General features: G+C 36.1%; 1 protein-coding gene across 6 annotated transcripts in view; it reads right to left on the bottom strand.

The window, feature by feature from the left end:
* Window positions 1-22276, bottom strand: part of CCSER2 (coiled-coil serine rich protein 2) — a 161704-nt gene that overhangs the window by 5371 nt on the left and 134057 nt on the right. The window contains exons 10-11 of one of the 6 annotated variants that reach the window (XM_043927108.1): window positions 10340-10424; window positions 4223-4262 (exon numbers count right to left, since the gene is read on the bottom strand). The exons of 3 other annotated variants lie outside the window; for them this stretch is intronic. In XM_043927108.1, coding sequence (XP_043783043.1) covers window positions 4223-4262; window positions 10340-10424 — 125 coding nt within the window. Of the gene's footprint in view, window positions 1-4222; window positions 4263-4519; window positions 4562-10339; window positions 10425-22276 lie in introns of all 6 variants that reach the window. 2 more of the 6 variants (XM_043927107.1, XM_043927109.1) reach the window with 2 other exon arrangements.

Genomic DNA, 22276 nt, shown 5'->3' with positions numbered 1-22276 from the left:
AAATAGGTCAATGTCTTAAGCTAATGTTAAGTTACTTTTAACATTCCTACTGAAGTTTCGGAATTTAAGGCTTTCACAGCTCATTTGTTCTGTCTCACTGCCATTTGAGGGATCAACTAAGGCTCTGTTATGGCTGATAAGTGAAAAATGGATTTACCCTCCCCAGGAATAAATGTCCATTAATAAATTAAAAATAGTCAGCTTTTTTGGATGATGTCTGAGAGTAAAACAGATTTCAAGTTGCCTGTAACCTGAACTAAAGCTCAGAAGCCTACAATAGAAAAGTTCTTGAGGCTGACATGCCTTGCACACACTTCTCTGGAGCCCACTGCGTGATTATATTCTATACAAATCAAGGAAAACATACCATTTCTATTACTTTTGGGCAGTCAGTAAAGAAAATATGACTTTTAAAGTTATCTTTCTATGGCCCAAATAGTTAAAGTATATGGGGCAAAGCCTATTGGTCCTATCATGATACAGGGATGGTTGCTATAGATGTTTTAAATGCACACACATACATACACACTCCCACATATTCTTTTTTTAAAATGTCTGACATGTCACGCACTGTAGTAGGTACAGGAGAATATGAACCTGAACACAATGCTGTTCCTGTGGTTGAGAGGCCTCATGAGAAAGAGTCAGGTAAACAAAAGATGAGACCGTGTCTCAAGCATAACAACATGTAGAAGCAAAACATGCCTGATTAGAGAGGTTACAGAAGGCATCCAAGAAATACCAACATCTGAACTGAGTTTTAAGAAGAGCAGGAGTGTGCCAGTCAGGATAGAGGGCCAGAACACATGAAATACAAAGGCAAAAAAAGAACATGATAGGTTCTAGCAACTTCAAATTGTTAGACTGAATTGGCAAGCACAGTGCTGGTGAGAAGGTGTGGGCAAGGGTCAGCTCATAAAGGAACTCACATCAGGCTGAGTAGTTTTGACTCTGTACAGTAGGTGATTGGAGACATTGAGGAATTTTAAGCAAAGGAATTCTAAGACCCAATGTCATTACAATGTCATTCTGGTGGAATCAATGAGGAAGGTAACAGAAGGGGATGAGATTGTCAAGCAGAATACCCAGACAGTATGCCACTGCTAACACCCAGGTAAATTATTAATACATGGGTTTTAAGTTAGGATACTGGTGTAAAAAAAAAAAAAGGGAAAGGATTGAAAAAGATTTTGAAGGTGAAACAGAGAAGTTTAAGGTGAGTTCCAGGTTTCTGGCTTTGAAGATGAATGACAGGATACTGCCCTGTATCCAGAAACAAAAGACCTCTGGGTAAGCTGCCCACCAGCCCTTTCACTGCATAGCCTCAGCAGCCCACGAGACTCAGAGGGCAGGAGGAATTCCCCCTACTCCTGGGGGATCTCAGGAAACTCCCTGTAGTCACAAATATGTAGAGTTTTAGTACTCCATCCTTATAATTTACAGAAAAGCGGGTTGCTAAAGTTTAAAAATGGAGACCCATTCCTAGACTGAAAGAGCTCAGTGCTTCTCACTGAACTCAGCAACTTCAAATCTTACTTTAGTCGTTGAATACATACACTTCAACGCACTATTCTGAGAATTCTCAAATGCAACGGCTACAGTCGTTAAGGTCCACAGTGCCAGCAATACACACTACCAAGTAATTATGCAAGGGGCTAACAGGCATCTTCAATGATAATCTTAAAAGTCTGTCTGTGCTGCTTACAAAGATAACCAAAGACTATGAGCTCCTTAAGGCACGTACCACGCATTATTCATAAATTTTTGTTGCTGTAGTTGGCATCCTCAGTATTTCGCACATGTGCGTGCGCAAGTCGCTTCAGTCACATCCAACTTTTTGTGACTCTATGGAATGCAGCCTGCCAGGCTCCTCTGTCCATGGGATTCTCCAGGCAAGAGTACTGGAGTGGGTTGCCATTTCCTCCTCCAGGGGATCTACCTGACCCAGGGATCGAACCCACGTCTATTGTATCTCCGGCACTGGCAGGCAGTTCTTTACAAGCACCACTTGGGAAGCCCACATAATGGGGATTAAATACATATTTATAGGATAAATGAATAAATAACTATTAATAAGTAATACATTCCAAAATTGCCTCTTTGGTAATAAATTACCATAGGTCAATGATACAGCACTAATTTAAACAAATTTTTTAAAAATCACTGATGGACAAGAAATTTTATAATTTAAAAAATGTGTTCTCTAAGTTTGGGGTCAGCTTAATGATTCAAGTTTAGAAGCACAGCATGAAGGATTCATTACATGTTAATTTGAACACAGCACCTCCCATATGACCTGAACCCACCATAGTGACTTACCAGCTATGCCAGAGGTGCTTTTTAGTTGGAAACTAGACATTTCTGGATGAAATGTGTTAGGGAAACTATCTTAACAAGCATTCAACTATTTTCCATTTCTAATTCTAATAATTAAAATGACTATAACATGTAAAACACAGGATAGAACGTCCCAGAGCACATCAAAATGGCTCAATAAATGTCACTTATGATTGTTAAAAGGTATGAAAATGATTAATTCAAGCTATGACCCTTCAGTAGCTAGGTCTGGAGGGGGGAAAAGCAAATTCTGTAATAGTATTATAATACACTAGTTGATATAGATTACAAGGTTTCTAGAATCCAAATACATATTTCAATAATGTTGGTCATATTTAAATATTTTAAATTCACAGGAGGCATATCTGATACGACACAGATCCTCAAGTGCCCTCCTGGAGATAAACCAAAGCTAGGAAATGCAAGGCAATTTAACATTTAGAGAGAATTTACATGTGGCTATATGAAGGAGCCAGGACAACACAGTACTGAACCACTTAGTTTTTGAAGACAGACTGATTTGGGTTTAAGTTCTGGCTTCTCAATCTATCAATGAGATACTGGGTAAATTATCTTACTCCTCTGAGATGGAATTTCGTAACTTGTAAAATGAGGATAATATCAGTACCTACACCTCAGTGAATTGCTGTTAATCACAATGATAACATGCATACAAAGTACTCAGTATCAATATAAAGACTGACACATTCCAAATACTTGAGAAATATACTTCAGACTGTAAAAGAAGGGTTTCCCTTCTTCCCAGTCCTAGACAGCTAAACTATACATAGCATGCATTATCTGATTATCATAAGACCCTAGGTGGAAGGTATAATCTTTTTGTAAATGAGTAAACTGAGGTTCAATGAAATTAAGTAGTTGTTCAAATTCATACACTTGAGCAAACAGCAAAGCCAGAATTTTAGCTGACAGAGAATTTAAAATGCAGCAGTAAAACTTGACTATCCTGTGTGTGCACGCTCAGTCACTTAGTCTTGTCAGACTCTGCGACCCCCTCAACTGTAGCCAGCCAGGCTCCTCTGTCCATGGGATTTTCTAAGCAAGAATACTGGAATGGTTGCCATTGCCTCCTCCAGGGGATCTTCCCAACCCAGAGACTGAACCCATGTCTCCTGCTTGACTCTGTACCAATGTGCCACCTGGGAAGCTCCACTATTCTATGTATATACTGAGTTAAGTCCCATGAGCTCACAGACTCTCAGAATATGCAAGATAGCCAGCTGATTATTTTAAAAACTCAAAAGGCAGATTCAACACCAACACTCAGGTATTAACTCTTAGATGACGCCCTATTGCCTTCTTAGCTGACCTGTCCTACACAGGAAAGGGCTCAGACACCAAACTCAAGTATTTCCAGGAAAAAGTGGTTCCAAGTGATCCACTGGGGGAAACACACTGAACACAAGAAAATGCACATCAGCACACATCACTAAGAAAAACTTGTCACCTCTGCTTCATACCACTTCAAAGATTTCGAGCATTTTAACATAAGGAAAAAGTAATATCAGTTTCCGTAAACTTTCATGTTCTAAAGTCGCCAATAGTAAGAGGGCAGCTAGAAATATCAAGTCCTGATGGAATAAAAGTGTGTCAAACTATGTAAGGCAGAAAGAAGAAAATGTCCTAAAGCATAATAATGCTACTGCATGACAGACACAGGAATTACCAATATTATTTTTCCTTGGTACATATAACTTTATTATCATTATTAAATACATTTTAAAGGTTAAAAGGAAGATGGTAATGGAGCCACTTGTAACATGCCTGTAATTTCATGCAGGCTCTGACATGCATCATGCAAACTGAGGGAGAAGAAAGTGACAATGAGGAAGGCGGTAGGAAAAAATCTGAAATTGTACTGTACCACGCTTTGTCAGAGAAGTAATGGACTAACTTCTCAACTCCTTGCCAATAGCATAATGGGAGAGCAGAGACAAGAAAAAGACAGGACAATGGTGTCAGAGACCACATACAACACCAAGGAACTGCCGTGACTGGGTAGCAGCCAACAGTATTTGCTTTTGTTGTATTTTTTCAGGCATTATTCTAATATATTTGTATAAAATGAAAACATATTCTTAATAGATTTACACTTTCTGAAGTGGTTTATACGTTAATACAAATATTCCTATCCACAGCACAATGTATATAAACTTCTTACCCTTAAAAGGAATCACGTGAAGAATCTTAAACAAATAAATTACTGAAAAGAATTTTGACACAATTAATATTCATACTCCAAAGATCTAAAAAGGTTTAACTGCATGTAATCCCTTATAAAGGAAATAGAAATTATTTTTAATAACTTCAGTCTTGCATATTACAAACACAACTCAGTTTATGCTGCTGCATTAAAGAGCAATAAAAGACTAATCTGATCTTCATGTATGTTTTAAATATGATGTTCCACATTATAAGCAAGGTTCCATATATCACTAGAGAGAGATGGAAGACAGGACTGGATCCCTAGCATAACTGGGTCCAGTGAATTCTGCTCTATAATTCACATGAACCCAATCAAAGTTTTCAGGGACTTGGGGAGACCAAGAATGTCTTATTCCCTAGATGTCAGAGTAATGTCCCCAAATCTCAAGAGAACTTAAGGAAGATACCTGACTTAAAAATACAAATTAAAAATAAGCAATTTCTGAAATAAGCAGTTCAATGGCTTTTCTAAGTTAATCAGTTAACAGCTTTTAAAAACTAACAAAGTGAATAATAGTGACTTAAGCCATTTACCACACAGGCATAATCAGTATGAGATGCTTAAATTTCATGAGTTTACATCTCTGAGATGTAAAACCCATCAGAATCTACCTCTGGGATGCAGAATACTTCAGGAAAAAAAGAAAAAACTAAATATCACAACAGAACAGTTCCACTGGTGACCAATATGCAGAGTATACTTATCCAGAGCAGGGGGCTGCAGGCACCATGACAGGACAACAAACACAGCTAGCCAAACCACCCCAAACCTGCGGAGCGTCATCAACGGCTCAGGCAGACAAGAGCAACTGCTTTGTTTCTCATAACTGCAAAGCTGTTGAGAAAGAAACTAACCCATGCCGACGTTTACAGGGCAGCTTCCAGGACCATGTTTGATGCACATTTCTAGTCAATTAACCAATGACTAATATGCACTTGAAAAAAATGGACACAGTGGACACATATTCTATATTAACTACACTTTAAAAAAAATAGCCTACTGTAAAATCAAATTGTTCTGTTCTTACTGAGTTACTACCCTTTTCTACTTCACTGAAAAATATTTTATTTTTATGAAAAGTCACTCTCCGAGCTAATTTCTCATTAAAGCACTGACATGCTATCTTTACATATAAAATTGATTACAGTCACATGGTGAAGCCAATCGGATTGAGCCACGCTAAGATATACATTATGAACATGTTTGTCAGTTCAGCAATACACATCAAGCATTCTAAAAAGCACATGCCCTTTAAGGACCATCCTTCTAGTGCTAACACTGATCTATACACAAGAATAAACTGTACTACAATAATATCTCTAGTATCTCTATTTAATAGGGGGAAATGGAAACAGTATCAATGTCAAACAACAGGAAAACAATAAGGCGTATCATAATCACATGATAACATATTACCACGCAGTCATTAAAATTATGTTTTCAAGAAATATTTCCTGTATGAAAAATGCTCAAATAATACTATTTGGAAAAAAGCAAAACAAAAACTGAAAATATGAGTGTATCAAATATCCTAAGAGAAAGTAATATTTTATGAATCTTTTATCTGAATTTTAAATATACACAGATGCATATATTGGGTTGTATAGTTTCATTCAATAAGTACATACCGGGTTATGATGTAAAATGTCAGTTGTCAAAAAAGGTTTGTAAAACAACCACTGAACATTATAAGAGGAGGAGGAAAATATAAGACAATATAATTGTTATTCTTAACATAATTCTGGTGAGTATAACTAATTATAATTATTATATAAATTTACAAGCCAGGCAAAACTATATCAAGAAAGTACTGGTCTGGATTGGGCATTTGGAATCAGCAGATGCAAGCTATTATGTATAAGATGGATAAACAACAAGGTCCTACTGTATAGCTCAGGGAACTTACTTAATATCCTGTGATAAATCATAATCAAAGAAAACATGAAAGAACATGTATGTATAACTGAGTCACTCTGCTCTACAGCAGAAGCTAAACACACACTATAAACCAACTGCACTTCAATGAAATGTTTTAAAAAAGAAACTTTGGGCTTAACAGGGCTTTTAATATGTAAACATTATTAATGACTTCTGTTGCTTAAAAGTACCTTTTCTCTTCCAATTTAAGTTACTGCACATGGAAGCTAAAGGAAGTAAGATTTCTAAATTCTTTCGAGGAAGGTGTTAAAGAGCAAATTTTAAAAGTCTCTTTAGGCATGATAAGAAATAGGCAGTATTCAATACACTTTTTAAAAAGTCAAGTATTTCTAGAAGCAGTATGCTCTGGCAAGAACTGTTATTTAAGACTACCACTAAGACTTTTACTTGCCAAAAGTTATTATTTTTATTAAATTTTCATACTGTGAAGTAGGTTTTACATATATATATATGTAAACTTTTATACATATACATATAAAACTATCATTCCTACTTTTACACAGTTGGAAATTAGAAATACTAAACTAATGCCAGCTGATAAGTCAATTTGGATAAAAGTTGAAGCGCCTACTGACAACAGGAAGACCTTGGAATGTCTAAATGTAGATATTTTCTAAACCTAGAGAAAATTTAATTTGAAACTGGAAGACAAGCATCATCAAGTTAAGATTAGTAATATACCTGAGAAAAGAAATGTAAGTCAAAATTTCCTGAGAGGGAAAAAAAAAAGACACTTAAACAAAGAGCAAGATTTTCCTTTTATCTCCTTTATCTTCCTTTTATCTCCTTTATCTTTTTTAGAGATATTCTTACATTAACCAAGAACATTCTTAGTCACTGCAGCTTTCTAGAGTTATCAGAACTAAACAGTCCCATAAACATCAGTTATTTCACACTCTGCAATATCTACAAGCTATCTCTTTATGCCTGTGTTAGGTTCACTGCTTTTACACACTTTAAAATACAAAACCAAACACAGACTATCTTAATAAGCCAAGCTTACCTGGCTTCTGCATTTACCAAAAAAGGCAGTTCGCTTAAGTTGATGTTCAGGAGGGCATCAGAAAGAACTTACTACTGAAATACAATAATATAGGAGAACTCTCTCAACTACATGCCATCACTTACAGAATTAACCTCTCCAAAAATCAGCACTAGAAGTTACATGCTGACTAAACGTGGAGACAAATACTGTATCACTGACTACATAAGCAGTTTAGTGTAGGAAAAAGGGAGACCTATTCCCAAACTCTCTGGAAAACCACTGGATTTATCCATGTTTCATAACCTTCTCCTCTATTATTTTGTCATTACATAATAATAATGTTATTATTTTATACTTATTATTTTTATATTCCCGTCAGCTGTTCTCAGGGTAAATTCAAATAATGTAGTAGTTAATACATATTTCCTTTAAAGGAACCTTCAAAGCTCAAGAAACCTGTCAAAAAGCTGTGAACAAGTCTTCTATCACTTTCCACAAACAGAGTCCTAAAGGTCTCAATGATGAAGAAAAAATTCAATGTATATTGAGGCCAAGACATTCAAATGCTGGAGAACCAAACTTACTTTGTTTTTGCTAACTTGGAGATGCAGAGAAAGGAGGTTTGATCTACAGAAAAGCTAGAAAGACAGATCTTGATGGTAGTATGGAAGAACAAACAGTTCTTTCAAGACACAGTTAGAAATTTAAAAAGTAGCTCTAAATCCAAAGGAGAAAGAAGCATTTGGAAATGAAGGGCCAACGACTCAGGTGAGGGACAAGAAATTTCTAAAGGTATGCAAATAAGAAACTAGTGAAATGGGTGCTTCTGGGAAACATGTTTTAAAAAATAAACCTAAAACTATCTGTAATACTGAATAGTTAACTGTAAACTCCAATTACATACTGCATCTATACAAGAGAAAGAAGAATAGGAGAGAAAAACAGTGGGGAAAAAGAACGGGGACTAAAAGGAGGCTTCAGAAAATTCAAGGTAGGTGCGTCCTTCTGAGGTAAATCTGTCAACCATGCAGTATAGTGGCTACAGCCTAAGAATACATTATCAAAACTGCCCTTTGTAATTCAGATTAGTTCACTAGCAATTTAGTATAATTCTTTACGTGCTAGCAATCTTTAGAGGAGAAAAGAAAGCAACTTAATTGAAGCAAGGGAAGTAAAAAGGAGGATTTACAAAGGTGGTGGGAGGTGGGAAAGAAGGAGAAGGGATCATATCAGCCTACAATAGCTCCCTCTAAACAGAGAGATAACTTATGTTGCTTTTATACCTGTGTACTTCTCTCTGTTCCCTAACATGTCTTCAGGGATGGGAGTTCAGGCTAAAATATGTGATCAGGTTGGAGGAGAAACTAATTTCAAAGTTTCTCTCTGTGTTTTGTGCTGTGGATGCACCAAGGAGTTGTCCTTCTTTAACAGAACTTCGGAACTCAATTTGGGTACAGGATAGAAATTCAAACTGATCTTTATGAGAAATATTGGAAATTTGAAGGCTATTGAAGACTAAGGTGCTGATGGAGAAAGAAAGAAAGTTTGAAGAAGGTAACCTAGAGATGGGAGAAATTCCCAATGACAGAGAAACGCTGTGGATTTTAGGACAGTACTGCTTAGTATTTCATTTTAAGTTATTGTCCAAGCCATACTATTAATATTACAGGCAGGAACTTCCTTCCAAAAAAAATAAAGAAGGAGAAGGGAGGAATGCTTTGAGCAAATTAACTTGCTACTAAATAACTTGATATGAAAGCCTATGCAAACTCTATCCCACTATTCTTTAAAAAGTGCAAAAGGGAAGGAAAGGCATAATGACCAAAACATACATTTCAAACCTTGTCTCAAATTCATGTTGATACTTCCTATTGACTAATTCAAGAAATAAATTTTTATTTGAATAAATCACACTTAAAAATTTTAATTGCTTAAAATTTCCCCCTTTTAGATCTTTGATACTTCACATTATTTAGGTAAGGATAATTTAAGAAAAAATTGATATGAATTACAAATTAGGGCAAATCCATGGAGAAGGCATAAAAGTGACTGTGACTGACAATATTTAAATATGTTTTTCATTAATATTAGCTTCTCTGGTGACTTTTCAAAAAAGATAAAATATAACCAACTTACCAGGTAAGTATATAACACAAATAAACACTGTTTTGGAAAGCAGATTCAATGTAAACAAAGATTTTTTCTGAAGTCAAACAATTACTAAATCATTAGAAATGTTAGTAAACCATGCATATTCAAAAGTCATTTCTTCTGTACTGTAAAGCGGCTGATAAATTATAAAGACATATTAGTTATTTAAAAACACCCTTTAAATGACTTAAAAGATTTCTGTATTAGAAAACAGTGAAACGCAATCAAAGCCTTTTGATTAGGAAATATTTAAAGAAATGTGCAATGGTCTAGTAAGCCTGCTCCCTAAACAATATGCATCTGTCCATTATACCACTGCATTTAGAGTGTACATTTTTAACATGACTATATTTAAAAAACAAGCTTTATTCTTATTATCTCAAGATCATGAAAATAGAAAATATATTAAAGACAGATGCATGTCGGTAGGTATAGGGTCACTGGCAACAAGTTTAAATGGCATTAGAATGACATTAACTTCAGACAGCTTTCCTGAGGCTCTACGTGGAAAAGTCTGTTCACATGCAGATGTAGGAAATATTAATTAAGAGAGGAGAGCCCAGGGAGTGCTGGTTTAGCATGTGCCTGCAAATCACTCTGGACTCTGGACGGAGAGGAGGTGCTGGGGAGGGACGGTCATGCAGAAGGGGGATACGTGAACAGGAAGCAGAGCAGGATAGGAGTGAGAGACACAGACTCACTCTGTCTGCGGTGCGGCGGAACAGTCCGTGGGATCCCTTGGAAGGAGCCCTGCCAAGGAGAGAAGGAGGGAGCAGAATACCCACCCTGTGCAGAGAGAGACGGGGGTGGGAGGCATAATAAAAAAGGGAACCAAAACATAGAGACACCACAGTCATACTTTAAAAAAAATAACAATAGTGTTAATGAAAAGACAGATTCCATTTTTTAAAATACAGGTAGCCCAAATTACTAAAAATATATCTTAATCCAAACCTAGTTATTTTTCATATATGAAGAAAAAATTATTTCCTCTAATATTTGTGGTTAATGCATATGAAGTAACACTTTTTTTGGTAAACATTTATCAGCTTATCTCTCTTTTTAAAGTAGTACACAGTTTTTGGCAAAAATGAAAGCACTTAAAAGGGAAGACAGACTTCAGGTGTTAAACACACAGGAATTCCATCAATAATAAATCAGGCAATTAAAAATTACCATTCAAAAATTTTTTATTTCTTTTTTAAATCCTAGGTTTTCAAAGGATTAGCAAGAAAAATAAAGAACATTAGTGAAGATAGTAGAACCACCAGAGCACTCAAAAGACTTAGAAAGTTGCAAGAGTGAGTACCATATCAAGAATGTGACATACAGGCCATGGATTACACATGCAAACCTTTTAATTTTAAAAACTTGTGGCTTCTTAGCTTTACTTATTTTTTCAGCTTATAAGAACTGGAATACAACTGAAATGTCATTTACTTCAATTTCCTCACATTCCAGGTAAAACTGGGTCTTCTAGAGGGAATTTCTTCACACAAATAGAACCAGATTGGGTCTCATGTCTCTCTGTTCCTTGCCTCCTCACTGATGAGAGCCATTAAACTACAGAAACACTCATGATAGCATCAAGAAAAATGAGCCCGTAAAATACCACCATACCTAGCTCAATTTGCAAAAAGAAAACATGTATAATTTTTCACACCAATTAATCTGATATGAAAATGAAGTACTAAAGGATTGCAAGTGTATTTTACTGATGTTTAGAGATTTCAGGAACATTCAGGTCCAAATAGAAAACTTATTTCCACCCCCATACCAGCATTCCTTGGCTATGGCTCAGTATAACCAAACACTTATTTAAATTTATGAGTAATTCTACGCTGCTCACCATAAAGCAAAAACCAAAAGAGAAGACTCGTTTTCTATGTTGATTAAGGTAACAAATAGCCATAAGAAACTAAATACAATTAACAATCTTTAGAGTATCCTAGTAAATAGAGATCCTGTCTTTTTAAGTTATTGTAATTTCACCACTAATTTAGCAACAGATATTTTTGGAAATAGATTAGAAAATATTTAATAGGGTGATGATCTCAGGCACTCTCCATAGATGTTATTTGAGAACTCCATTTTGCTGCTTAAGAGATGTTCTGACCCAAAACATTTACAAAAAGCAGGTCCACAGCCAAGAAGGAGCATGCCCTTCCCTCCCTATGGGTTTCAGCAGGGTGAGCTTCTACTCACTGCACTGGCTAAAGAAACTTTCAGATAAGGATTTTGTATACAAGCTAAACCAGCAGTCAAGAGATTCTCTCTCAAAGTTCTCTCTGGAGGTTTATGGAAATAGTACCCACTGGGAATCAGGGAACTGTGTTTTTCCCCGTATCTTCTAAGAGTCCTATAACCTTGAGAAAGCCATTGATCTCTAAATCTCAGTCTTCATTTGTAAGATGCAGGGTTGGAATTTGTGTCCCTACCCCCAAGTTTCACATGTTGAAACCTATTGCCCCAGTGTGATAGTTTGGAGGTGGGCCTTTGGGTGGTGATTAGGTCACGAGGGTGTGAACCCTCATGAACCAGATTAGTACCCTGTAAAAGAAATCACAGAAAACTCACTCATCCCTTCTCCATGTGAGGACACAGGGAAAAGACAGCTGTCTATGATCTGAAAGCAGGCAGGTACCTTGACCTTGGAACTACCAGCCTCCAAAACTATAAGAAATAAATTTCTATTGTTTATAAGCCAGTCTGTCTATGGTAATCTGTTATAAGTGCCTAAAGGAACTTCTCACTTTTAGTTGTTATAATTCAGTTGCTCCATATCCCCACTCCACAGTCATTGTGATTCTTTAACCTTATAACTCTATTTATATGGCACTTAAAACAATCAACTTAGTATTAAATTGTCTCTCCTAATAAATCATTAGCTCTTTACAATAACTTAAGTGAAAATATCTGGGAGAATACCTAGAACCTGGCAGGAGTTTACAAGATATTAAATGTCCCACATTCTCTGCCTAACCATCCTCAACACACAGCAGACTCTCTTTACTAATTCAAACTGAAATAAATTAAGTTATTGTGTTTAACTGGAGATGAAGATAAAACAATCTGCCAGGCATGGACACACATTGCAAGTACCTAAGAATCAAAAAAACAAACACAATGATACCCATTCTTAATTCCCCCAAGACCAACAAGTCATGATCTCTGGGATGGACCTGAGCATGAGAAGGAGAAAGAATCTTGTGAATAAAACATAAAAACAGTTCTGCCTGTGACTGCTAAGGGGCACTCCTCTATTAAGTTGACTTAACAGTTGTCGAACATCTGAGTTTCTACCTAAAAAGGCAAAGAACATTACTTGTTCTATTTTTGCCACTTAAAAATGCTTCCTTTCACTTCCAAAACCCTAGTTGTCATAATCCTATCCAGTCTTCCCAATCCATTTCAAACCATTTTGTAAAAGCTTTTCCTGATCCTACCTAAATAAATTATAATCATTTTGTTTATAAGCATCTATATCTCTTGGTGGATACCTCACAGAATTTTTCTTCTTCTTTTCATTATGTTGATTTGAGTATTTTCCTTATTCTTCTATTAAAGATAACCACCCGATAATAATAGCTTACTTACTTTTCTTGGTGCCAAGTATATCTTCTTGACTTTCACAGAATCAAAGTAATATGCTATGATTAAAATTTAATAGAAGAGAGAATTCTACTTCCACACAAGATGCAACAGATACACTCTCCTTTTCTTCTGCAAAGTACAGCTAAAAACTCTAGACATTAAATCTAAAACAAAGAACTCTGAAAGGTATAGTTGAGAAGACGGACCAGCTAGTGTCCTGGAAGTTCAACCTCCCAAAAAAACATCGTAGAAAATTCCCTGGTTTTTTTTTTATTTCCCCCCAAATGTATCCCAGACTAGGTGATGAAGAAGCCAGCATCTGGAAAAGCCAATGGGCACACACATAAACAAAATCAACAAAGTCTCAAGAAAAAGCTGCACCCTGCCAAAGGACCAGGAAAGAGGTGGCCTGGCAACACACAAAACTTGTGCACAATAAACTGCTAAGCGCCATGGGACAAACAGTGGTTCTAGCACTCCAATTCCCATTGGGAAAGACCAACTGGGGAACCTAGGCTTCCACCCTCACTGGCTCTACTCCTAACGTCTTACAGAGTCTGTGAAATGAACTAAGTCAGGTTTGACGGTGATGTGGCCTGAAGACCTCTAATCTATGTTTCCTGCACATCCTGGACTCCTGCCACAGATCCCAAATTAAAACTGCTGAATAGTTGCTAAAAGAGAAGAATAACGCTGAGAACTGGACATCTTCTGAACTAAAGAAAACATACTTTTCCCTCATAATGAATGAGATGCGTTCCATAACCCTATTGTATGTATAGAATAATTTTACCTTCCAGTACAAACTCTTGGTAAATAACTTGTGCATTAACTTCCATCTTTTTCCTATAAAAACCTCTGCCCATTTTTCTCCAGTGGGATAATATTCTCGTTTCCTCTAGAAATCTGCGACCACCAAATTGCAACTCTGAAGACTGCCCCCCTCCCCAATAAACTGTCTTTTTGCCTCTGTACAGTTTGTGGTCCTTTCAGTTAGCAAGTTCTTAAGTACAGGAAACATCTAAGACATTTATATTATAAATGGGGAGAAGAAGAGACCTAATGAAAGTAAGATTTCTATGCTTAGTAAATAAACTACATAAAGTTATATATATATAACACAATACCAAGAGCAACCATAATATTTCTCTATAAGCAGATACACTCAAAACACTATATATAAATCAAAATGGCTTCTAAAAGAACTAAAAATAACACAGAGAAAGGCAAGAAAACGGAAAATAAAAGAGAAAAAAAATGAAACCAAAGAAATGGTAGACTTAAGCCCTAACGTTATCAATAATTCTATTAATATAAAGGGTGCTCAGACACAAATGAAAAGACAGATTGGCAGAATGGATAAAAAAAAAAATCATGACACAACTATATGCTGCATACAGGAAATCCACCTTAGATATAAAAGTGTAAGTATTTTTAAGTAAAATAGTAAAAGTATATACCAGGCAAAAAAAATTAAAAAAAAAAAAAGCAAGAGTGGCTATATTAATATCAGATAAAGGAGGATTCAGAGCAAATTACCAAACAGAGATAAAATGTAAAATGAATCTTATAAAATGATAAAAGAATCAATTCACCAAGAAGACAAAACAAGCCTAAATGTGTACACACCAGCTGTACATGAAACAAAACTGACACAACTGAAATGAGAATAACCAAATTCAAAATTACAGTTGGAGAGTCCAACACTTCTCTCTCAACAATTGATAAAACAACTAGACAATAAAATCAGCAACGATATGAAGAACTCAAGGACACCATCAACAAACAGGATCTACTCAACATTTATAGAACGCTCCATCTAACAACAAAATATATATTATTTTCAAGAGTCCACAGGACATTTACCAAAACAGCATAGCCTAGGCCATGAAATAAACCACAACAAACCTAAAAGAACTAAAATTACACAGAATGTGTTCTCTGAGCATAAAGGAATCGAAGGAGAAATCAGTAACAAACAGAGGACAGGAAAATTTCCAAACACTCAGATACTAAACAATGTAATTCATGGGTCAAAGAAGTCCTCTCAAGGGAAATTTAAAAAAAAACACACATATGAATACAAAAGTAAATACATATTATCAAAAGATGTAGGACACAGCTAAAGCAGTGACAAAATATCAGAAGTTGCAGGACACAGTGTTAGGGAAAGTAAATAAATAGTCCTGTTTAGGCTTCAGAGACAAAGCAGAGCAGGCCTCAGACCTTGCTTCTAACCTGCCTGGACTCTGCCCTGACTGGGAGTGACTGGGAGTGACTGCAAGACTTGCAGTACCACAGTTAAGATGGGGGAGAAACCTTTAGATTGTTGAGCCCCTGGAGGGGGCCTGGCCAACCAAGCCCCAGGCTTAACTACATTGCAAGTTTTACACAACAAAACAGCATTAATATGAAACGAGAGCTCCAATTTGGTCACAGATTGATGATATCATCAGTTTGCATCCTGGGATTATAAACAGGAACGCTGAACTGCAATCTTAAATCTCACCCACAGAGCAGATGTATTGCCTGGGACCTTTTCCCAAATGGGACTCCAAATGTGCTGTGACACGGGACTTCACAGCACTGTTTAAGTCTGGATGTTGGTCAAAACCCAATTTGGTGATGTATCCTCTGCTGTTTCTATTTCTCTTTTCTTTTAATGTTAGTATATTGAAAGTAAGCTAGATAACTCTCTAACAAATATTTATATTATGTAACTGTATATAACGAGTGGCTTATTTTGTTAACAAATCCTTTGAGACGGAAGAACTTTTGGCAAAACACATAGCTGACACAGTGACAAAATTTCAAAAATTGCAGAAAAAACAGAAAAAATAAATGTCAAATCAATAAGCTAAAACTTCATACCTGAAGAAACTTGGGAGGGGGTGAAGATCAAAATAAACCAAAAGTTGGTAGAAAGAAGAATACAACAAAGAACAGAAACTACTGAAATTGAGCAAAGAAAATTAACAAGAAAGTCAATAAAATCAACACACCAAAGACTGACAAAGAAAAACAGAGAATACACAAACTAACAAAATCAGGTGAGATATCAATACAGGTCTCCCAGCCATTAAAAAGACAAGGGAATATTATGAACAACTTTTTAGTCATAAATTTGAGAAGAAATAGACTAATTCCTCAAAATCACCAACTATCAAAAGTCATCAGAGATGAAAGAGATCATTTGAATAGGCCTATAAAAATTTAAAAACTGCCAAAAAAGAAATTGTCAGGCCCAGATGGTTTCACTGACGAATGCTAGCAAATATTTCAAAGAATTAACAATAATTCTACACAATCTCTTCCAGAAAGTAGAAGAATGCTTTCCAACTCATTTATGAGGACAGAATTACCTAATAACACAAAACCAGACAAAAATAGCATCAAAAAGAAAGAAAAAAGTACAGACCATTATCCGTTATGAATATAGATGTAAACTATCTTTAACAAAACACTAGTGTATATAATTAAGAACTAGTGTATATAAAAGAATTTTACACCATGACCAGGTAGGATTTAGGTTAACCAGACTGATTCACTATTCAAAAATCAATCAATGCAATCAACAGGCTAAAGTGCAAAAATCACATGCTCATACTATATTAGTAGAGTAAAAGCATTTAACAAAATTCAGCACATTTCATGGTTAAACCTCTCAGCAAACCAGGAATAGAGGAAAATTTCCTCAGCCTTCCCTCCATGATACACCTACAGCTAAAATTTACTTAAAAGTGAAAGACTGAGTGCTCTCCCCCTTAGATCAAGAACAGGGCAAGAATGCTCACTCTCACCATTCTTATTCAACATAGTATTGGAAGTTCTAGCCAGTGGCATAATGCAAGAAAAGGAAATAAAGACATGTAGATCAAAAAGAAAGAAAAGCATTCCTATTTGCAGATGGCATGATGGTCTACAAAGAAAATCCCAATCTAAAGAAAAACCCCCAGAAATATTAAGTGAGTTCAATAAGTTCACAGGATACAAGATAAATACACAAAAATAAATTGTGCTTCTAAATACCAACAGTGAACACATGGAAACTGGAATTTAAAATATAATATCATCTATGATCACTCAAAAGATGAAATAATAAATCTAAGAACATATACAGGAACTTGTATTCTGAAAACTAAAATGGTGATGAAAGAAATCAAAAGAAGTCTTAAACTAATGGAGAGATCTATCTTCGTTATGGATTGGAAGACTCAACATATTAAAGATGTTAATTCTCCCCAAAATGATATTTAGGTATTAACACATTTCCTTCAAAATCCTGGCCAAGAATTGTTTTTTCAGATACAGACAATCTTATTCTAAAATTACATCAAAAGGCAACATTTTTAAAAAATAATAATAATAAAGTAGGATGAATCACTGTTTTCAATTTAAAACTTATTATATAGTGTGAGAGTGAAAGTTGCTCAGTCATGTCTGACTCTTTACGACCCCATGGACTATACAATCCATGGAATTCTCCAGGCCAGAATACTGGAATGAGTAGCCTTTCCTTTTTCCAAGGGATCTTCCCAACCCAGGGATCGAACCCAGGTCTCCTGCATTGTAGGTGGATTCTTTACCAGTTGAGCCACCAGGGAAGCCCAGAGTGTGAGAGTTGGGCTGTAAAGAAGGGTGAATGTTGAAGAATTGATGCTTTTGAACTGTGGTGTTGAAGAAGACTCTTGAGAGTCCCTTAGAGAGCAAGGAAATCCAACCAGTCCATCCTAAAGGAGATCAGTCCTTCACTGGAAAGACTGAGGCTGAAGCTGAAACTCCAATACTCTGGCCACCTGATGGGAAGAACTGACTCATTTGAATAGACCCTGATGCTGGGAAAGATTGAAGGCAGGAGGCAAGGGGATGACAGAGGACGAGATGGTTGGATAGCATCACCGATTCAATGGATGTGAGTTTGAGCAAGCTCTGGGATATGGTGAAGGACAGGGAAGCTTGATTGCTGCAGTCCTTGGGGTTGCAAAGAGTCGGACACAACTGAGTGACTGAACAACAACAAATATAGCTATAGCAATCAAGAAAATATGGTATTGGAGAAGGAGTAAGCACATAGATCAGTGGAACAGAGAACCCAGAAGCAGATCCACACAAGTACAGTGAACTGATTTTTGACAATGGCACAAAAGCAGTTCAACAAGGGGAATCTTTAAACATATGGTGCAAAGCAACTAGATATTCACAGAAAAATAATGCACCTTGATCTAAACCTCATATTCTACCAAGAAATTAGTTCAAATAGATCATAGATTTAAATATAAAATACTAAACTATAAATGTTTTATAAGAAAAAAATTTTAGTGTCTTGGGCTTCAAAAAGAGTTTATACATAACATAAATAGCACAATCTGTAAAAGAAAAACACATCAGTAAATTGTACATCATCAAAATTAAAACTTTATGCTCTGTGAAAGACTGTCAATAGGATGAAAAAACAAGCTATTGAGGGTAAAAACTTGCAAGCCACATACCTGAAAAAGGACTCATATCAAGAATATAAAAAGTATGTATATTTAATAGTAGAAAAATCCAATCCAATTAGAAATCCAATTATAAAAGATCTGAAGAGACATTTCAGTAATGATGGCTAATAACCACATGAAAAGACAAACACTATTAGCCATTAGGAAAATATAAATTAAAATCACAATGAGATATCAACTACATACCTACTAGAATGGCTAAAATTAAAATAATACCAACACTAAGTGCTAATGAGGATATAGAGAAACCAGGTCACTCATACAATACTGATGAGAATCTGAAACAGCACAGATGCTCTGATAAACCTTCTTTGAAAACTAAATATACAGATACAATATTACCCAGAAATCACACTACTGGGCATTTACCCTAGAGAAATGAAAATTTTTACATCAACACAAATATTCACTTTATTTGTAATAGCGAAAAACTGGGAACTACCAAAATGTCTATCAATAGATGAATGGTTAAACAAACTGGAACATCCCTACTATGGAATACTACTTGGCAATAAAAAGAACAAATTATTGAAAGACATAACTACTTGGATGGGTCTCCAGGGTATTATGCTAGATGAAATAAGCCAGTCTCAAAAGCTCACACACCTATATAACACCATTTATATAAAATTCTTGAAATGACAAGGTTAGATATGGAAAACACTGTAGTTTTCAGGGGTTAAGACAGGCAGGGAAGAAGTGGCTATGACTGTTAAAAGGCAGGACACAGGGAGAACTCTGTAGTGGTGCAATAATTCTGTGCCTTAAATATGGCAGTCATTGTAGGAATCTACACAAGTGACAAAATGCAATAGTACATACTCTAAATGTCAATTTCCTGGTTTTGATACTCTACTATAGTTATATAAAATGTAACTACTGTGAGATACTGGGTGAAAGAGATAAGAGATCTATTTTTGCAACTTCCTATGAATTTATAAGAATTTAAAATAAAAAGTAAAAGCATAAATAGAGAAGTAAAAAAAATGCACTGTAGAGTAACATAGCAGAAAATTATTTGAAATGCTAATTATATTGATATTTTCTTGGGGAGAGAAGAGAAATATGTTTAAGGACCTTCTCAAGTCTATAAACTAATTTCCACGATAATAAGAAAATTATATATTCCTTTCAGTAGTTAAAAACAACTGAAATAGCTGTAAAATATGACTGACTAAACGATAAATGAGACCAGGCAAGTTCAGAGACAGCAGACATGTGACCAACTCCAAGCCCATGATTCCATGTCTACTGGAAGTGTTTCTAGAACTCGTAGAGAAGAGTTTAACTTAGAAACTTAGAGGATGTATGATTTAATAAGCAAAGGGTGGGAAACTTAATTTTGAGCAAAAAGACAGCATTACCAAAGAAAGAAAAAGCTCCCAGATGACTGGTCTGTTCTAGCAGTGAGTGCTGGAATACCCTGTACTCCTGAACCGAAAACTGCAGAAGTCACAGCAGCACGAAGGCAGGTTAGAGGGTCAGAAGGTCTAGTCCCCACCTGGACGACATGTCTACCGTCCTCTGGTCCAGAAACAAAGCCTATCATCAGATTTACATCTTGCTGTCTGTCCATGAGTATCACAAGCTAAAAATCAGGCGACGCCTTTTATTTAGTATCCAAAGACCTTAGTGCTGGGATTGAAATACAGAAAAAACTAGTCAAAGTTCACTGAATAAATGAACAAATGGATCTATGGTTTAAGAGGTGAAGGAATTTTCTACTTTGGTTTTTTGGTCAATTCCTGTTACTTAGTTCAGGTTTAAAGCCAAACCCAGTGACCTCCATACAGAGCTGGCCCTGTCCAATATGGTTGCTAGCAACTACATGGGGCCAAGCAGACACATTTCTGAATTGAAACGTGTTATAAATGTAAAACACACACAAGATGTCACAGACTTAGTACAAAAACAAAAATTGGAATGCAATCTATCTCAGTATCTTTATTTTGATTACATGTTCAAATGGTACTACCGGGTTAAACAGAATATTTTATTAAAATTAATTTTGTGTGTTTCTCCTTTAATTTGGATACTAAAGCATTTATATATGCAGTTCACATAATATTTATATTAGAGCACTAACCAGAGGGCAGGAAAGCACATAATTCTTTCTTAGTTGGTGCTTTCTTAGTTAAGCTCTGCCCAGGAAAGAGCCTTTTGCTCATCTGAGTCTACCTTAAATCTTCTGATGACTTTTAAGATGAAATGGTTGATATCAGATGCTTTCTGCTAGAGAATCACAGTAAACGTGTATAAAAACAAAAAGCAGTAGGAATGCATATGAATATATTACATCCAAGGGAAAAAATAAAGTACTTGTAGGAAAACATAGGGTGTCTGACATATAGCTTAACCATATGCGTAACACTCAAGTTACACTTTAAACTGGTGGGACAACACACACATACACACACAAACAAGAACAAAGGAATACAAAAACAAAAAACGAAGAGTATCTGGACTCAGGGTTTGAGAGAAAATTTCATTTCTCTCAAGATAAAGCCTACAGAGACCAAGTAAAAACATTCTTCTGTCTCTGACCCTGTGGAACAAGATAAGGAACTGTGGGCCAAATCCTTCAGAACACCTGCCGCGCTTTCCTCAGCAGCTGCTTTTTCTTGAAGCAGAGATGAGGACAGATGAGAGTCACCATGAGCTTAGAGGATGGGGGACTTTTAATTTAACACTGAAGAGATAAAACTCTGATTCATGAAGATTAGTTTGCTTGTGTCTCCCTCTTCCGCGAGAGCCTAGGAAGTCTCCTGGAATGGTCTTCTTACTTGCTTCAAAAGGAGTCTGGGCACTTGGCACTAAAGCACTGAGCTTTCTTGTGGATGAAACTGTCTTCCATACACTCACACACACATCCCCTCCAACCTGCCCCATTTTGAATCTATACCTGTACCTAATTTCTCTGGCATCTTTCAAGTTCCATTCCTACATATTCAAATTCCTCTACCCTTCGGTCCTGCCAGAACCGCAAGTTCAAGTGATTAAAATATAAATAAAACCTTTAGCAGTCTTCCTTCCCTAATAAAATTTTTTCTCTCAGTTCTCCCATTTTCTTAACTGACATGCCATCTACCCTGTCACCCACATTTGATAACTTACACTCATCTTCTTTCCATTCTTCACATCTTTTTCATCTCATCACCTATCAAGACAACAGATTCTGCCTCAGTGATCGTCTCTCCATTCCATGAGATCAAAAATCATAAGTTAGCCCTCATCTCCTCATGCCTGGGCTGTTACAATAATCATCTAATAAGTTTTCCTTACCTTCATTATGTTCTCACTGGGACTGATTCAGTCCTACTGGGCCATGCGCTAAGACACTGAGCACACAGGAAGGAATGAGACACAGCCCCTGCCTCAAGATGTTCAGTTTCTCCTCTCATATTACTCTTCCTATAGCAAAAATTAAGTCTGGTCCCTGCTGGAAACTTCCGGTTACAGAATTAGGTTGAAAGTTCTCAGTCTAACATCTAAGTCTCTCCATAATGCTATCCAAGTGTAATTCTCCAAACTTCTCTCTTCCTC

Source organism: Cervus elaphus, chromosome 15 (genome assembly GCF_910594005.1).
Source record: "Cervus elaphus chromosome 15, mCerEla1.1, whole genome shotgun sequence".
In the NCBI taxonomy this organism is placed as follows: Eukaryota; Metazoa; Chordata; class Mammalia; order Artiodactyla; family Cervidae; genus Cervus; species Cervus elaphus.
Note: the sequence above shows the minus strand (reverse complement) of the source record. Positions and strands in the feature narration are given on the sequence as shown.